The following is a 14,040-nucleotide window of genomic DNA, read 5'->3' on the forward strand; positions in this document are numbered from 1 at the left end:
GAAGCACTACAGCTGCCAGGCCTCGCCCTCCATCCTGCTAGGCTTCCTCATTGGTGGGGAGGACTATTTTTTCCAGCCAGTCACGCGAACTAACACCTGATTCCGCCTCTCACACCCCAGTCCTGTGAATAAGTGATTGGTCAGGAGCGAAAAAGCTCTCGCCCTCTCCCACCTCAGCCAATGCTGTTGGCGGAGGTAGAGAAGACGCCCCTGACTTGGACACTCCATACTGTGCACACGGGGAAGACGCCCCCTAACCCGGAACTCCGATTGGCCAAGGGCGCAACCGAGGCCCCGCCCTCTCACCGAGAAAAGTAAATAAGACCCTCCAAGAATTTTGCAGTCGCTCCACCTCAACAACTGCGCGAGAGGCGTGGCTACATTAGGGGCGGGGCTAGGCAAAGATTGCCCTATGAAGCGAGGGAATGAGACTAGGCTGCGAGTTGGGAATAGGGTTTCTCTTTGGGGGAGTGGCTTATGGATCCTCGTTTTCCCGCCGACGGTTGGCCACGTCACGTGACATGGGTTGGAAGATGGCGTCTCCCACAGACGGTAAGAGCCGGCTTGTAGATCTTTGCCTGCAGCCTCCTTCTTTGCTCTACCGGCAACGTCTGCTCTGTCTCTGCCCCTCGAACATACATTTCTTTCTTGGCTCTTCTCCTTTCCCTTTTACTTTTTTTCTTGAGATCCATCGCCGTCTTCAGCTCACTGGTCCTTCACAGCAGCTCCGGAGGTGCCCAGTTTCCCCGCTCTGTACCAGGCGTGTGGAGGGCACTAGGGAGGGACTCACTTTGGGTAAAAGGACAGGGGGTTGCCCTGATCCTTCCTTATCTCTATTTGGGTGAGGCTGAGGGCCTCAGAGGAGATGTGTTACTGGAGGAAAGGACGTGCCTTACAGTAGTCTCCTTCTTGGAGTATCACACTGAAGGATTAGTTTTCTTCTGATCGAGCGCACGGATGGAACGATTCTCACAAACTCTAGCAGTGGCTGCTGGCTGACCTCATCTCGATACTGAACCGCAAGAGAAACATGATCTCTCTCCTGTCTCCAGTTTGGGACCACTGCCGTGGCAGCAAGATAAGCGGGGGACGTTCTCGGCCCCTCACCGTGAGAGTCGAGAGGAGAATGAGTATTGAGCTTTTAAGTGTTGTCTTGGACAGGTCGCAACCTCTTTTGCATCTGCTTTTTGTGTTGTTTCTTCAAGCTGAATGAATGAACGATTTCTGTTTATGTATTGTAAAATGCAAGTCATTTCAAGTAACAATTAGGTTGTCTTGATATATTCCTATGCTTTTGCGCTCGGTTCTGCTTTAGAGAGTTAGGGTCTTGCAGTCATTTTTAAACTCATTTTTGTTTCTGCCGTTCCCATCCCAACTATATATATCGATTTCATTGATATATAGGTTTCCCTCCCTTAGACATACACATTTTGTTTTTGGAAGGAATCTTGAAAGTTCCCTACAGGAATGAGGAAATTGAAGCCCAGGTGAGCTGTATTAAGTACCTGCTACATGAAACGCATAATGCTAGGTGCTTTGAGAGACCAAAAGATGACTCAAACATATAAACATTTTTTTTTTTTTTTCAGTTTCAGATCTCTTTTTAGATGTCACCTCCCAAAGAGCCTCTTAGAACACAGTATCGGGGTCGCTCTTCCCCACCATTATTCGTTATCTCAGTATCTTCCTTGTCAGCATAGGAATTCTGTTAACTTCGCCCCTTTCACGCTAGATTATAAATTTCAAGTTTGTCTTGTTTATATAGTTGGATCCCAGGGTTTAGCACAGTGCCTGGCGAACAGTAGGTCTTTAATTAGCATTTATTGAAAGATTGATTAGATATATGCAGAAATAATATCTTACTTGATCTTAAGTTTTAAGTTCAGCCGAGTCTTAAAAGTTTTTGAGCACAGGTACATACTGTATTAGAAATTATGGCTGGGTGTGGTGGCTCACGCCTGTAATCCCAGGATTTTGGGAGGCTGAGGTGGGCAGATTGCCTGAACTCAGGAGTTCAAGACCAACCTAGACAACATGATGAAACCCAGTCTCTACAAAAAAATACAAAAGTTAGTTGGGCGTGGTACCACACACCTGTAATCCCAGCTACTTGGAGGGCTGAGGCAGGAGAACCTCTTGAGCCCTGGGGTGGAGGCTGCAGTGAACCATATTCATGCCACTGCACTCCAGTCTGGGTGACAAAGTGAGACCCCTGTCTCAAAAAGGAAAAAAAAGAAATTATGGATGTTTGGAGTCAAAAGAGAGTCTCCTGCCTGGGTGCTCTCTTGCTAAAATGTCCTTCTCTTGACAGAAAGAAGGGCATTTAAAAAGCGAGGAATGGGAATAGGGAGTTACTGTTAATGGGTACCAAATTTCAGTTTAGGTAGGTGAAAAACATTCTGGAAATGAATGTACTGATGATTGCACAATTTATGTACTTAATACCACTGAACTGTATACTTAAAAGTTGTTCAAATGGTCAAAGTTATGTATATTTCACCACAATTTAAAATAACAAAGCCAAGTGATAGAAGTAGAGGTAATTGTTATTAAATTTTTTAGTTTATTTTTAAATTGTTTTTACAGATTTGGGGGATTTTAAAGATGTGTTCCTTGAGTTGGATTTTTTTCCCTGTCTTCTCAATTTAGTTTCCTTTCTTTGGCCAAGAAGAGTATTAAAAACATTATATTTTTTTCCTTTGGTCTTCTAGCCATCTCTATGGTCACTTCATTTGCACTCTTTTTATTTTTTAAGTTTTCATTCTTATCTCTTACAGAGTTTCGCTCTTCTCCACCTAATCTTTTCTTTTTAATCTGACAAAATCAAGTCGAGCACTTTGAACTTAAATTCATCTTCTAAATAAGTATCTCATTCTAAAATATTCCATGGCCTAGCTCTCTCACTTCTATTTTTAGTGTTCCACCTGTCACTGTCTTTAAAATTTAATTCAAACAATATTGATTTAAAAATGTTTTTCATTTACTCTTTTGTCTTTTTCATGCTAAATTTGCTGGAACTTCTTTGAAAAGGAGAAAACTGAAATTCAAATACAGCCATCTAATTACTTAATTTGTCAGAGTAAGACTCACAGCAGAGTTCTATCCCAGAATGTGGTATCATAAGGTCACCCGTGTAGGTTATTAGATCCTACCCTCAATAATTTTTTTTTTTAATTTTCTTTTAGAGACAGGGTCTCTCTCACTCTGTTGCCGATGCTGAAATGCAGTGGTATGATAGCTCCCAGCACACTCAAAGGCTCAAGTGATCATCCCATCTCAGCCTCGCAAGTAGCTGATACTACACACTCACACCACCATGCCCAGCTAACTTATTGTTATTATTATTTATTTTGTTTTGAGATGGAGTCTCATACTGTCACCCAGGCTGGAGTGCCATGGCACCATCTTGGCAACCTCCGCCTCCCGGGTTCAAGTGATTCTCATGCCTCAGCCTCTCCAATAGCTGGGATTATAGGCACATGCCACCACACCTGGCTAATTTTTGTATTTGTAGTAAAGATGGTTTTACTATGTTGCTCAGGCTGGTCTTAAACTCCTGACCTCAGGTGATCCACTCACCTCGGCCTCCCAAAGTGCTGGGATTACAGGCATGAGCTACCGTGCCCCACCTTATTATTTTTTGTAGAGATGGAGTCTCACTCTGTTGCCCAGGCTGGTCTCAAACTCCTGGGCTCAAGCAATCTTCCTGCCTCAGCTTCCCAAAGCACTGGGATTACAGACATGAGCCGTTGCACCTGGCCCAATAACTATTTTTGTTATGGTTGAGCTTTCCATCAGTAACATTCCTCAGAAATTGATAACAAAGAGAAGCTAATTTTTAGATGCTTTAGTTAAGGCAATATATTAGTTGAGTTCTTTATAATTAAAATGCCATTGGAAATTCCTTTGGGATATTTGGCAAAACAAATTCGGTTTAGAGAAAAGAACATGTTGAAAAATTTTGTACATATGTATATTTTCTGGGGAGTGAGTTTATAGTTTTTTTTTCCAGACTTCCAAAGATGTGGCTTACCCAGAAAATGTTAGGAACCTCTGTTTATAGCATTAAATGAACTAGTTATGCAACTGGTTAGCATACTGAGCATACAGTAAAAACTCAACAAATGTTAATATTGAGTACTATTGTGTGCAAGGGAAGAGTGGAAGGGAAATGATGTCAAATAATTAGGCAGAGGCTGAATCATGTAAGATTTTATGGAGCATGGTAGATATACACTGACAGATTTAGCTGGAGGAACTTTAAGCTAAAGTGACATGAACTGATTGACATTTAAAAAAATCAATTCTGGCCACTTTATGGAGAATAGATTTGGGGGCGTGAAGGGGAAAGGGTAAGGATGGGAGCAGAGAGATCTGTCAAGAGGCTGTTGAAGTAGTCCAGGAAAGAAGTGATGATTCCTTGGATTATTTGATTTCAGGGCGTATTTTGAAGGTAGAAACAACTGGATTTATTGGTGGATTGGTTATGGAAGGCTGAAGGCAAAGAAAGTATAAAGGATGATATCTGGGTTTTTGATTTGAGAATTGGGGTTTATAGTGGTGCTATTTCTTGAGATGGGAGAAGATTGGATTGGGGGAATATGGTTTTGAAGATAATTAGGTTTAAGTGGGTTTTTTTTGTTTGTAGTATTTTTTTTTTTCAGACAGAGTCTCGCTCTGTTGTCCAGACTGATGTATGGTGGCACAATCTTGGCTCATTGCAACATCTGCCTCTCAGGTTCAAGTGATTCTTCTGCCTCAGCCTCCCAGGTAGCTGGGATTACAGATGTCCTCCACCATACTTGGCTAATTTTTATATTTTTAGCAGAGATGGGTTTTCACCATGTTGTCCAGGCTGGTCTCGAACTCCTGACTTCAGGTGGTCTACCCCACTCGGCCTCCCAAAATGCTAGGATTACAGGTGTGAACCACTGCACTGGGCTGTTTTTCGTTTTGTTTTGTTTTGTTTTTGAGACAAAGTATGGCTCTATCACCCAGGCTGGAGTGCAGCTACATGACCTTAGCTGACTGCAGCCTTGGCATCTGGACTTAAGCCATCCTCCTACCTCAGCCTCCCAAGTAGCTGAGACTACAGGCTGATACCACCATACCTGGCTAATTTTTAAATTTTTTGTAGAGATAGGTTTTCACCATGTTGGCCAGGCTGGTCTCAAACTCGTGAGCTCAAGCAATCCACCCACCTTGGCCTCCCAAAGCGCTCAGATTACCACTGTGTCTGGCTTTAAGTGGTTTTTTTTTTTTTTTTTTCGGAGACGGAGTCTCGCTCTGTTGCCCAAGGTGGAGTGCAGTGGTGCAATCTTGGCTCACTGCAACTTGTGCTCCTGGGTTCAGGTGATTCTCCTGCCTCAGCCTCCCTGGTAGCTGGGATTACAGGTGCCTGCCACCATGCCTGGCTAATTTTTTGTATTTTTTAGTAGAGATGGGGTTTCACCATGTTGCCCAAGCTGGTCTCAAACTTCTGACCTCATGATCCACCTGCCTCAGCCTCCCAAAGTGCTGGGATTACAGGCGTGAGCCACCACGCCTGGCCAGTTTTTTATATTTGTAAATAGAGAGGGATTCAAGTAACCATTTGGACATAAACCTTTGTAGAAAGATTGGGACTAGAAATGTAAATATGGAACCATTGGCATGCAGATGAAGGTAAAATCCTCATGTTGAAATAGGAGAGTTCCCTGACCCTAGGACATGTGACAGGGGTGTGGCTTGTCTGTGTGCACTCAAACCTCTTGTGGGAGTGGGAACATGCAGATGGGCAGGTGTAGGAGTCAGGGCAAATGCTTTTAGGCTCCAGCCCCACAGTGGCATCTAGGAGTGGGTGCCTGTGGCTTCCAAAGCCCAACTAGGCATTTTTTTTTTTTTTTTGAGATGGGGTCTCACTCTGTTGCCCAGGCTGGAGTGCAGTGGTGTGGTCTTGGCTTACTGTAACCTCTGCCTCCCAAGTTCAAGTGATTCTCCTACCTCAGCTGCCCCAGTAGCTAGGACTACAGGCATGTGCCACCACGCCTGACTAATTTTTGTAGTTTTGGTAGAGACAGGGTTTCATCATGTTGGCCAGGCTGGTCTTGAACTCCTGACCTCAAGTGATCCACCTGCCTTGGCCTCCCAAAGTGCTGGGATTATAGGCATGAGCCACCACGCCTGGCCAGTGCACTCTTAGCTTTGCTGTCTGCAGATGCTTAAGTGTTAAGCGGCTCAGTGCCCTCTTGGTACCCAGGTCCTTGTCTGTGTCCAGGAAGAATCAGGTCGCACACAGACTTGAAGGATGGTGAATACGGGGGTTTTATTGAGTGGTGGAGGTGGCTTTTAGCGGGATGGATGAGGAGCTGGAAAGGGGATGGAGTGGGAAGATGATCTTCCCTTGGAATTTGGCCATTCAGCCTCCAGTCCTCTCTTACCGTCCCCAGTCAAACTCCTCTGGGCATTCAGATGTTCCTCTTCTTTCTGATGTGCTGTTCTGCAGTTTTTCTGCCCTTCTGTTCACCTCCTTGTAGAGCCTGAGGTTTGGGGTTTATATGGGTATAGAATAGTGGGGCATGGTAGGCCAAAAGGCAACTTTTGGGCATGAAAACAGGAATGCCTATTCCCATTTCGGGCCGCAGGTTTCCAGGCTTGAGGGTGGGGCCCTTGCTGGGGAACCGCCCTCTTCTACCCGGTATTTCCCGGTCTTCCATTCATATCAATTTATGGGACTAAGTGAGTTAGAGGGTAGGATGGGGCCTTAGAGGAAAAAGAAAAGGAAAAAGGAAAGTCAATGAAGTAGGAGAGAAACCAGCATAGTAATTTTATAGAAGCTGGGAGTAGTGTTTCAAGGAAAATGGTACGTGTTTGCTTCGAAGAGGTCACATAAGACAAAACAGGCCAGGTATGGTGGCTCATGGTTGTAATGCCAGCACTTTGGGAGGCCTAGGTGGGTGGATCACCTGAGGTCAGGAGTTCGAGACAGCCTGGCCAACATGGCAAAATCCTGGCTCTACTAAAAATACAAAAATTAGCCTGGCATGGTGGCACACACCTGTAATCTCAGCTACTCAAGAGGCTGAGGCAGGAGAGAATCGCTTGATCCTGGGAGGTGGAGGTTGCAGTGAGCCGAGATCGCACCATTGCACTCTAGCCTGGGAGAGAAGAGCAAAACTCCATCTTAAAAAAAAAAAAAGACAGAACAGAGAAGTGACAATTGTTTTGGCAACACAGGTCGTAGATGCCTTGACAATAGCAGTTTATATGTATGTAGGGAAAGAAGCCTGATTGTTGTACATTAAGGAGAGAGAGTGATGTGAGGAAGTAGAGACAGCAGAAAAGACATTGCAAGAACTTTTGCAGGGAAGAGGGTTTGGAAGAGGTCATGGATCAAGAGACAGGGATTTTGGTTTTCTTTTCCTTTCTTTATTTTTTTTGAGACCAAGTCTTGCTCTTTCGCCAGGCTGGAGTGCAGTGGCGTGATCTCGTCTCACTGCAACCTCTGACTCCCTGGTTCAAGCTGTTCTCCTGCCTCAGCCTCCCCAGTAGCTGGGATTATAGGCACGTACCACCATGCCCAGCTAATTTTTGTAATTTTAGTAGAGACAGGATTTCACCATGTTGGCCAGGATGGTCTCGATCTCCTTACCTTGTGATTCGCCCTCCTTGGCCTCCCAAAGTGCTGGGATTACAGGCGTGAGCCACCATGCCTGACTTTTTTTTTTAAAGCAGTGTTTCACTTTGTCATCCAGGCTGGAGTACAGTGGGACAAACACGACTCACTTTAGCTTCGGCCTGCCAGGCTCAAGTGATTCTCCCACCTCAGCCTCCTGAGTAGCTGGGACTACAGGAGCATGCCACCAAGCCCAGCAGGGTTTCACTGTGTTGCCCAGGCTGGTCTTTTTTTTTTTTCTTCCCAGATGGAATCTTGCTCTGTCACCCAGGCTGGAGTGCAGTGGCGCAATCTTGGTTCACTGCAACCTCTGTCCCCTGGGGTTCAAGTGATTCTCCTGCTTCAGCCTCCTGAGTAGCTGGGATGGATTAAAGGCTCCTGCCACCACACCCAGCTAATTTTCCAGGCTGGTCTTGAACTCCTGAGCTCACGCCTCAGCCTCCCAAAGTGCTGAGATTATAGGATGAGCCACCCCACCTGCCCTGAGGTTTTTGTTTTTTTGAGATGGAATCTCACTCTGTTGCCCAGGCTGGAGTGCAGTGGCATGATCTCAGCTCACTGCAACTTCCATCTCCAGGGTTTAAGTGATTCTTCTGCCTCAGCCTTCCGAGTAGCTGAGATCACAGACGTGTGCCACCACACCCAGCTAATTTTTGTATTTTTAGTAGAGACGGAGTTTCACTATATTGGCTAAGCTGGTCTCAAACTCCTGACTTTGTGATCTGGCCACCTTGGCCTCCCAAAGTGCTGGGATTACAGGCATGAGCCACCGCACCAGGCCCTGTTTTTTTTTTAAGCACAGAAATTGTGTAACAGGCTTGCTACTGAGCATAAGCCTAGAGAAGGTAGAAACTGATGGTGCATGAGAAAGATGATATTCAAATGATGTCCTTGACAAAGCAAGAAGAGATGGCATCTAGAGTGCTAACAGAAGAGTCTGTTTTATGGAAGCAGGAACACTTAATTCTTTGTAACTGGAGGAAAGCACAGGAGTATGAGTGAAGATGCAGGTGGGTTCATTGATACTCATTTTTCTTAACACCCTGATAAAATATCATTACCATTTATAGTTTGAAAGAGTGAAGTTTGGTAAGGGAGAGTGATTTATTTGTATTCTATCACGGACCAGTGGCATCCATAGTTATAGAACTCATATCTCTAGACTTCCAGGTGAGTGTTCCAGTTTATGTTCTTTGAGATTGAAGTGTCATATAAATTAATGTGTTTTCTATCTTCTTGGTTCATCTGGATGTTTTGTTCTAGGGACAGATTTGGAAGCATCTTTGCTAAGTTTTGAAAAACTTGACCGTGCCTCACCAGATCTTTGGCCAGAACAATGTAAGTTTTTGCTTTCTTTAAATCAGAGTCAATGCAGGAGAAACAACGCTCCTTGGGAGATTTTTAAAGAGTTATCATTTATTCTGTAAATTTTTATTTATTTTGAGTCTGGTCAAATTTAGCAGTGGGGGGTTGTATACCAACCTTAGTGACATTAATGTTAAGTTCTGATAACTGGCTGAGCCTGGTGGCTCATGTCTGTAATCCCAGCACTTTGGGAGGCTGAGTTGGGAGGATCACCTGAGATCAGGAGTTTGAGACCAGCATGACCAACATGGCAAAACCCTATCTCTACTAAAAAAAATTACAAATATTAGCTGGGTGTGGTGGCACATGCCTATAATCCCAACTATTTGGGAGGCTGAGGTATGAGAATCTTTTGAACCCAGGAGGCGGAGGCTGCCATGAGCAGAGACCGTGCCACTGTACTTCAGGCTGGGTGACAGAGTGAGACTCTGTCTCAAAAAAAAAAAAAAAAACAAAGTTCTGATAACTCACTACCATTGGATCAGCCTGAAGCATTATCATTTAACTTAAATGATTAAAGGTTTATTTTATTTAAAAGAGAAGAGACTGAAGTCCAGTGTTAAGAATAGCTGTTTGGTAGTTTAATATTTTTGGAACACAGTGTGACTCAGAGAATAAGAAGCCTTTAAACAATAATAATTATTTTGTTTTGAGCCATAGTCTTGCTCTGTTGCCCAGGGCTAGAGTGCAGTGGTGCACTCAGCTCACTGCAGCCTCTGCCTCATGGATTCAAGCAGATCTCCTGCCTCAGCCTCCTAAGTATGTGGGACTACAGGCACATGCCACCACATCCAGCTAATTTTTGGTATTTTTAGTAGAGATGGGGTTTCACCATGTGGGCCAGGCTAGTCTTGATCTCTTAACCTCATGATCCGCCTGCCTCAGGCTCCCAAAGTGTTGGGATTACAGGCGTGAGCCACCTGCTCGGCCTACTTCATTCTTTTAAATGTATTTCATTGTATAGATATACTATAGTTTATGTATTCATACATTATTTGGAAACTTAAGTTATGTCTAGTTTTTTTTTTTTTTTTGAGCCAGGATTTCACTGTGTCACCCAGGCTTTATGTAGTGGTGTGATCACAGCTGACTACAGCCTCAACTTCCTGGGCTCAAGTGATCCTCTCACTTCAGCCTCCTGAGTAGCTAGGACTACAGGCATGCACCACCATGACCAGCTATTTAAAATTTTTTCTTTTGTAGAGACAGGGTCTCACTATGTTGCCCAGACTAGTCTCAGACTCCTGGGCTCAGGTTGTCTTTCTACCTTGGCCTCCCAGAGTGCTGGGATTACAGGTGTGAGCCACTGTGCCCGGGCTATTCTTTAGTTTTTGGTTTTACAGTTTATCAGTGAATACCCCTGTACACATATCTTTGTATAAATGGAAGAGGATACCTGTATGAAGGCCTTTTCCCTCATATACTAGCCAGTATTAGATGTTACTAATCTATTACTTTTATTTTGCATTTCCTTTTTGGTGAGATTGAACATTATCTTTTTTTTTTGAGATGCGGTCTTGCACTGTCACCCAGACTGGAGTGCAGTAGCTCAATCTCAGCTCACTGCAGCCTCTGCCTCTCGGGTTCAAGCAATTTTCTTGCCTTAGCCTCCCGAATAGCTGGGACTACAGGCGAACACCGCCATGCCTGGCTAATTTTTTGTATTTTAGTAGAGATGAGGTTTCACTGTGTTGCCCATGCTGGTCTCAAACTGAGCTCAGGCAATCCGCTGAACTCGGCCTCCCAAATTGCTGGGATTATAGGCATGAGCCACTGCACCTGGCCCACAGTATTTTATTTTTAAAATTTTTATTTTAATTATTTATATTTTTAGAAACAGAGTCTCATTCTATCACCCAAGCTAAAATGCAATGACATGATGATAGCTTACTACAGCCTCCAACTCCTGAGTTCAAGCCATCCTCCTGCCTTAGCCTCCTGAGTAGCTAGGACTATAGGTGTACATTACCATGCCCAACTAATTTTTTTTTTTTTTTTTTTTTTTTTGAGACAGGGTCTTGCTCTGTTGCCCAGGTTGGAGTGCAGAGGTGAGGTGTGATCATGGCTCACTGCAGCCTCAACTTCTTGGACTCAAGCCTCCCGAGTAGCTAGGACTACAGGTGCACATCACTATGCCTAGCTAAGTTTTGTATTTTTTGTAGAGAGAGTGTTTCACTGTATTGCCCAGGCTGGTCTCCAACTCCTGAGCTCAAGTGATTCACCTGCTTCAGCCTCCGAAAGTGCTGGGATTACAGACATGAGCCACCGCACCTGGCCTAGTTTTTTTATTTTTTTGTAGAGACTGGGGTCTTGCCTTCTTGCCCATGCTGATCTTCAGATGATCCTCCTGCCTTGGCTTCCCAAAATGCCCAGCCCTGATGTTTATTTTTCTGCCTTTTAATGTGACTCTTTTTTTTTTTTTGAGACCGAGTTTTGCTCTTGTTACCCAGGCTGGAGTGCAATGGTGTGATCTCGGCTCACCGCAACCTCCACCTCCTGGGTTCAAGCAATTCTCCTGCCTCAGCCTCCCGAGTAGCTGGGACTACAGGCATGCGCCACCATGCCCAGCTAATTTTTGTATTTTTTTAGTAGAGACGGAGTTTCACCTTGTTGACCAGGATGGTCTCGATCTCTTGACCTCGTGATCCACCCACCTCGGCCTCCCAAAGTGCTGGGATTATAGGCGTGAGCCACCGCGCCCAGCTTTAATGTGACTCTTTGGGTGAGAAATTTAAATAAATAAAATTGGATTGACAGAACAGCACCTCTAAAAAGGCAGTTTATACTTTCTGGTAAGAGATACTGTATCTTAGCACCCTCCCAACCAGCTAACTTCTGGTTGTTCAAAGTTCAGTTGAGGCATTATTTTCTCTGAAAAGCTTTTTATGCCCTTGGGTCTGACTTAGCTTTCCACTTTTTGTCTTCCCATAGCCCTGGCATCTTACCTTGAGTGCTGAAATAGTATTATAGTTATTGGTTTATTCTCTCTCTTCTAAACTGTAAGAAAACAGACAAAGCTGTTTTCTTATTATTTGAATCCTCTATGCCTGAGCAGTCATACTTACTGAATAAATAATATGTTGTTTTTCTTTTTAGTACCAGGTGTTGCTGAATTTGCAGCTTCCTTCAAAAGTGTAAGTAATATCCCTTATCTACTGAGGTCTATCCAAAGTTTTGCTCCTGGGTAAAAGCGTAGCTCTCTCTTCTTTATTTTATTTTTCTATTTATGACAGAGTCTTACTCATCGCCTAGCTTGGAGTGCAGTGATGTGATCTCAGCTCACTGCAACCTCCACTTAACCAGGTTCAAGCAATTATCCTGCCTCAGCCTCCTAAGTAGCTGGGATTACAGGCACCCACCACCATGCCCAGCTAATTTTTGCATTTTTAGTAGAGACAGAGTTCACCCCATGTTTGCCAGGCTGGTCTCGAACACCTGACCTCAAGTGATCTGCCCACCTTGGCCTCCCAAAGTGCTGGATTACAGGTATGAACCACCATACCCAGCCTTTTAAAATTTTTTGTGGAGATGAGGTCTCACTGTGTTTACCAGGCTTGTCTTGAACTTCTGGGTTTAAGCCATCCTCCTGCTTCAGCCTCTCATAGTGTTAGGATTACAGGGGTGAGCCAACATAACTGGCTTTTTTTAAATGTGAAAAATGGGAAGAATAATAACTACTTTATAGAGTTGATTGGAGGTAAATGACATGATGCATGTAAAGTGCTTTGCTTGTCACATAATTAGTACATTTTAATTAAAAAAAAAGAGAAGGACACAAAACTGAAATGTTTCTCAACCCTTCGTTTTGTGTATGACAGAATCATTGACATGCAGCTATGGAGCTCTTGAAAAATGCACTGTAATAAATGAGCACCAGGAGAAAAAATAAATTAATTAAATAAAAAGAAAAACACATGTGAGGAGTCCCTTGCTCTCCTTTTTCCACTGGACCCTTCCCTACCCCTGATATTCTAAATCATTATGTCTGGGGTGTGGCCAAGGCATTTATATAATATATATATAAATGCACTCCAGCCTGGGTGACGGGGCAACACTCTGCCTCAGAAAAAAAAAAAAAACCATATATATAAATATATATATATAATATATATAAATGGAGTGCAATGGCATAATCTTGGCTCACTGCAACCTCTGCCTCCCTGGTTCAAATAATTCTCCTGCCTCAGCTCAGCCTGCCAAGTAACTGGGATTACAGGCGCATGCCACCACGCCTGGCTAATTTTTTGTATCTTTAGTAGAGATGGGGTTTCACCATGCTGGCCACGCTGGTCTCGAACTCCTGACATCAGGTGATTCCCCGGTCACGGCCTCCCAAAGTGCTGGGATTGCGGGTGTGAGCCACCATGCCTAGCCTGGCATTTATATTTAAGTTACATAGGTGATTCTGGTGTGCAACTAGCATTAAACTGCTGACCCAAAGTTATTCTAAGAATGGACTTTCTTTCATAGTTCTAAGTTCACTTTCATAAATGAAAAATTGTAAAATTCTGAAGTTTTCTAAAACCTCTAAAATAAAATTGTGAAATTCCTAGTGATGACCATTCCAGACTTCTCTCACTGAAATGAGGATTTTCTCATTCTTAATTCATCTTTGAATCTTCTCCTATGCCATAGAATGTTACTTACTGATTAGTGTTTCAAACATTTGAATTGGAGGCTTTCACCAGAACTGAATTTCAAGTAATTTCTTTCATTGCTATGCTAACTTGTTAGGCATAAATCAGTAATAGTGGTCATACTTATTCTTCCACAATAATTTCTCTGAGACTGACTTTAAAGATGAGCCATATTTTTTACAGGAACTATTTGTAGGCCATATCTAAACCTGGAGAAATCCAGATTTTTGAAATCGTAATCTGCCAGTATTTTCAAACAACTTGAAGACTATGTGACAAGCTACATTTCTTCTTTTTTTTTTTTTTTTTTTTTTTTTTGAGACAGAGTAATACTCTCACCCAGACTGGAGTACAGTGGTACAATCTTGGTTCACTGCAACTTCT

At 43.6% G+C, this 14,040-nt stretch overlaps 1 protein-coding gene across 6 annotated transcripts in view; it reads left to right on the plus strand.

The window, feature by feature from the left end:
- The first annotated feature begins 409 nt into the window (after nt 1-409).
- Nucleotides 410-14,040, plus strand: part of LIN52 (lin-52 DREAM MuvB core complex component) — a 129,894-nt gene continuing 116,263 nt past the window's right edge. For 3 of the 6 annotated variants that reach the window (XM_012438242.3, XM_021675025.2, XM_064375036.1), the window contains exons 1-3: nt 410-552; nt 8,918-8,992; nt 12,116-12,153. In XM_012438242.3, coding sequence (XP_012293665.1) covers nt 426-552; nt 8,918-8,992; nt 12,116-12,153 — 240 coding nt within the window. In that variant the 5' untranslated portion in view covers nt 410-425. The other 3 variants (XM_012438238.2, XM_012438240.3, XM_012438241.2) reach the window with 3 other exon arrangements.

This window comes from Aotus nancymaae, unplaced genomic scaffold (genome assembly GCF_030222135.1).
Source record: "Aotus nancymaae isolate 86718 unplaced genomic scaffold, 86718_ANA_hifiasm-v0.15.2.pri h1tg000011l, whole genome shotgun sequence".
Taxonomy (NCBI): Eukaryota; Metazoa; Chordata; class Mammalia; order Primates; family Aotidae; genus Aotus; species Aotus nancymaae.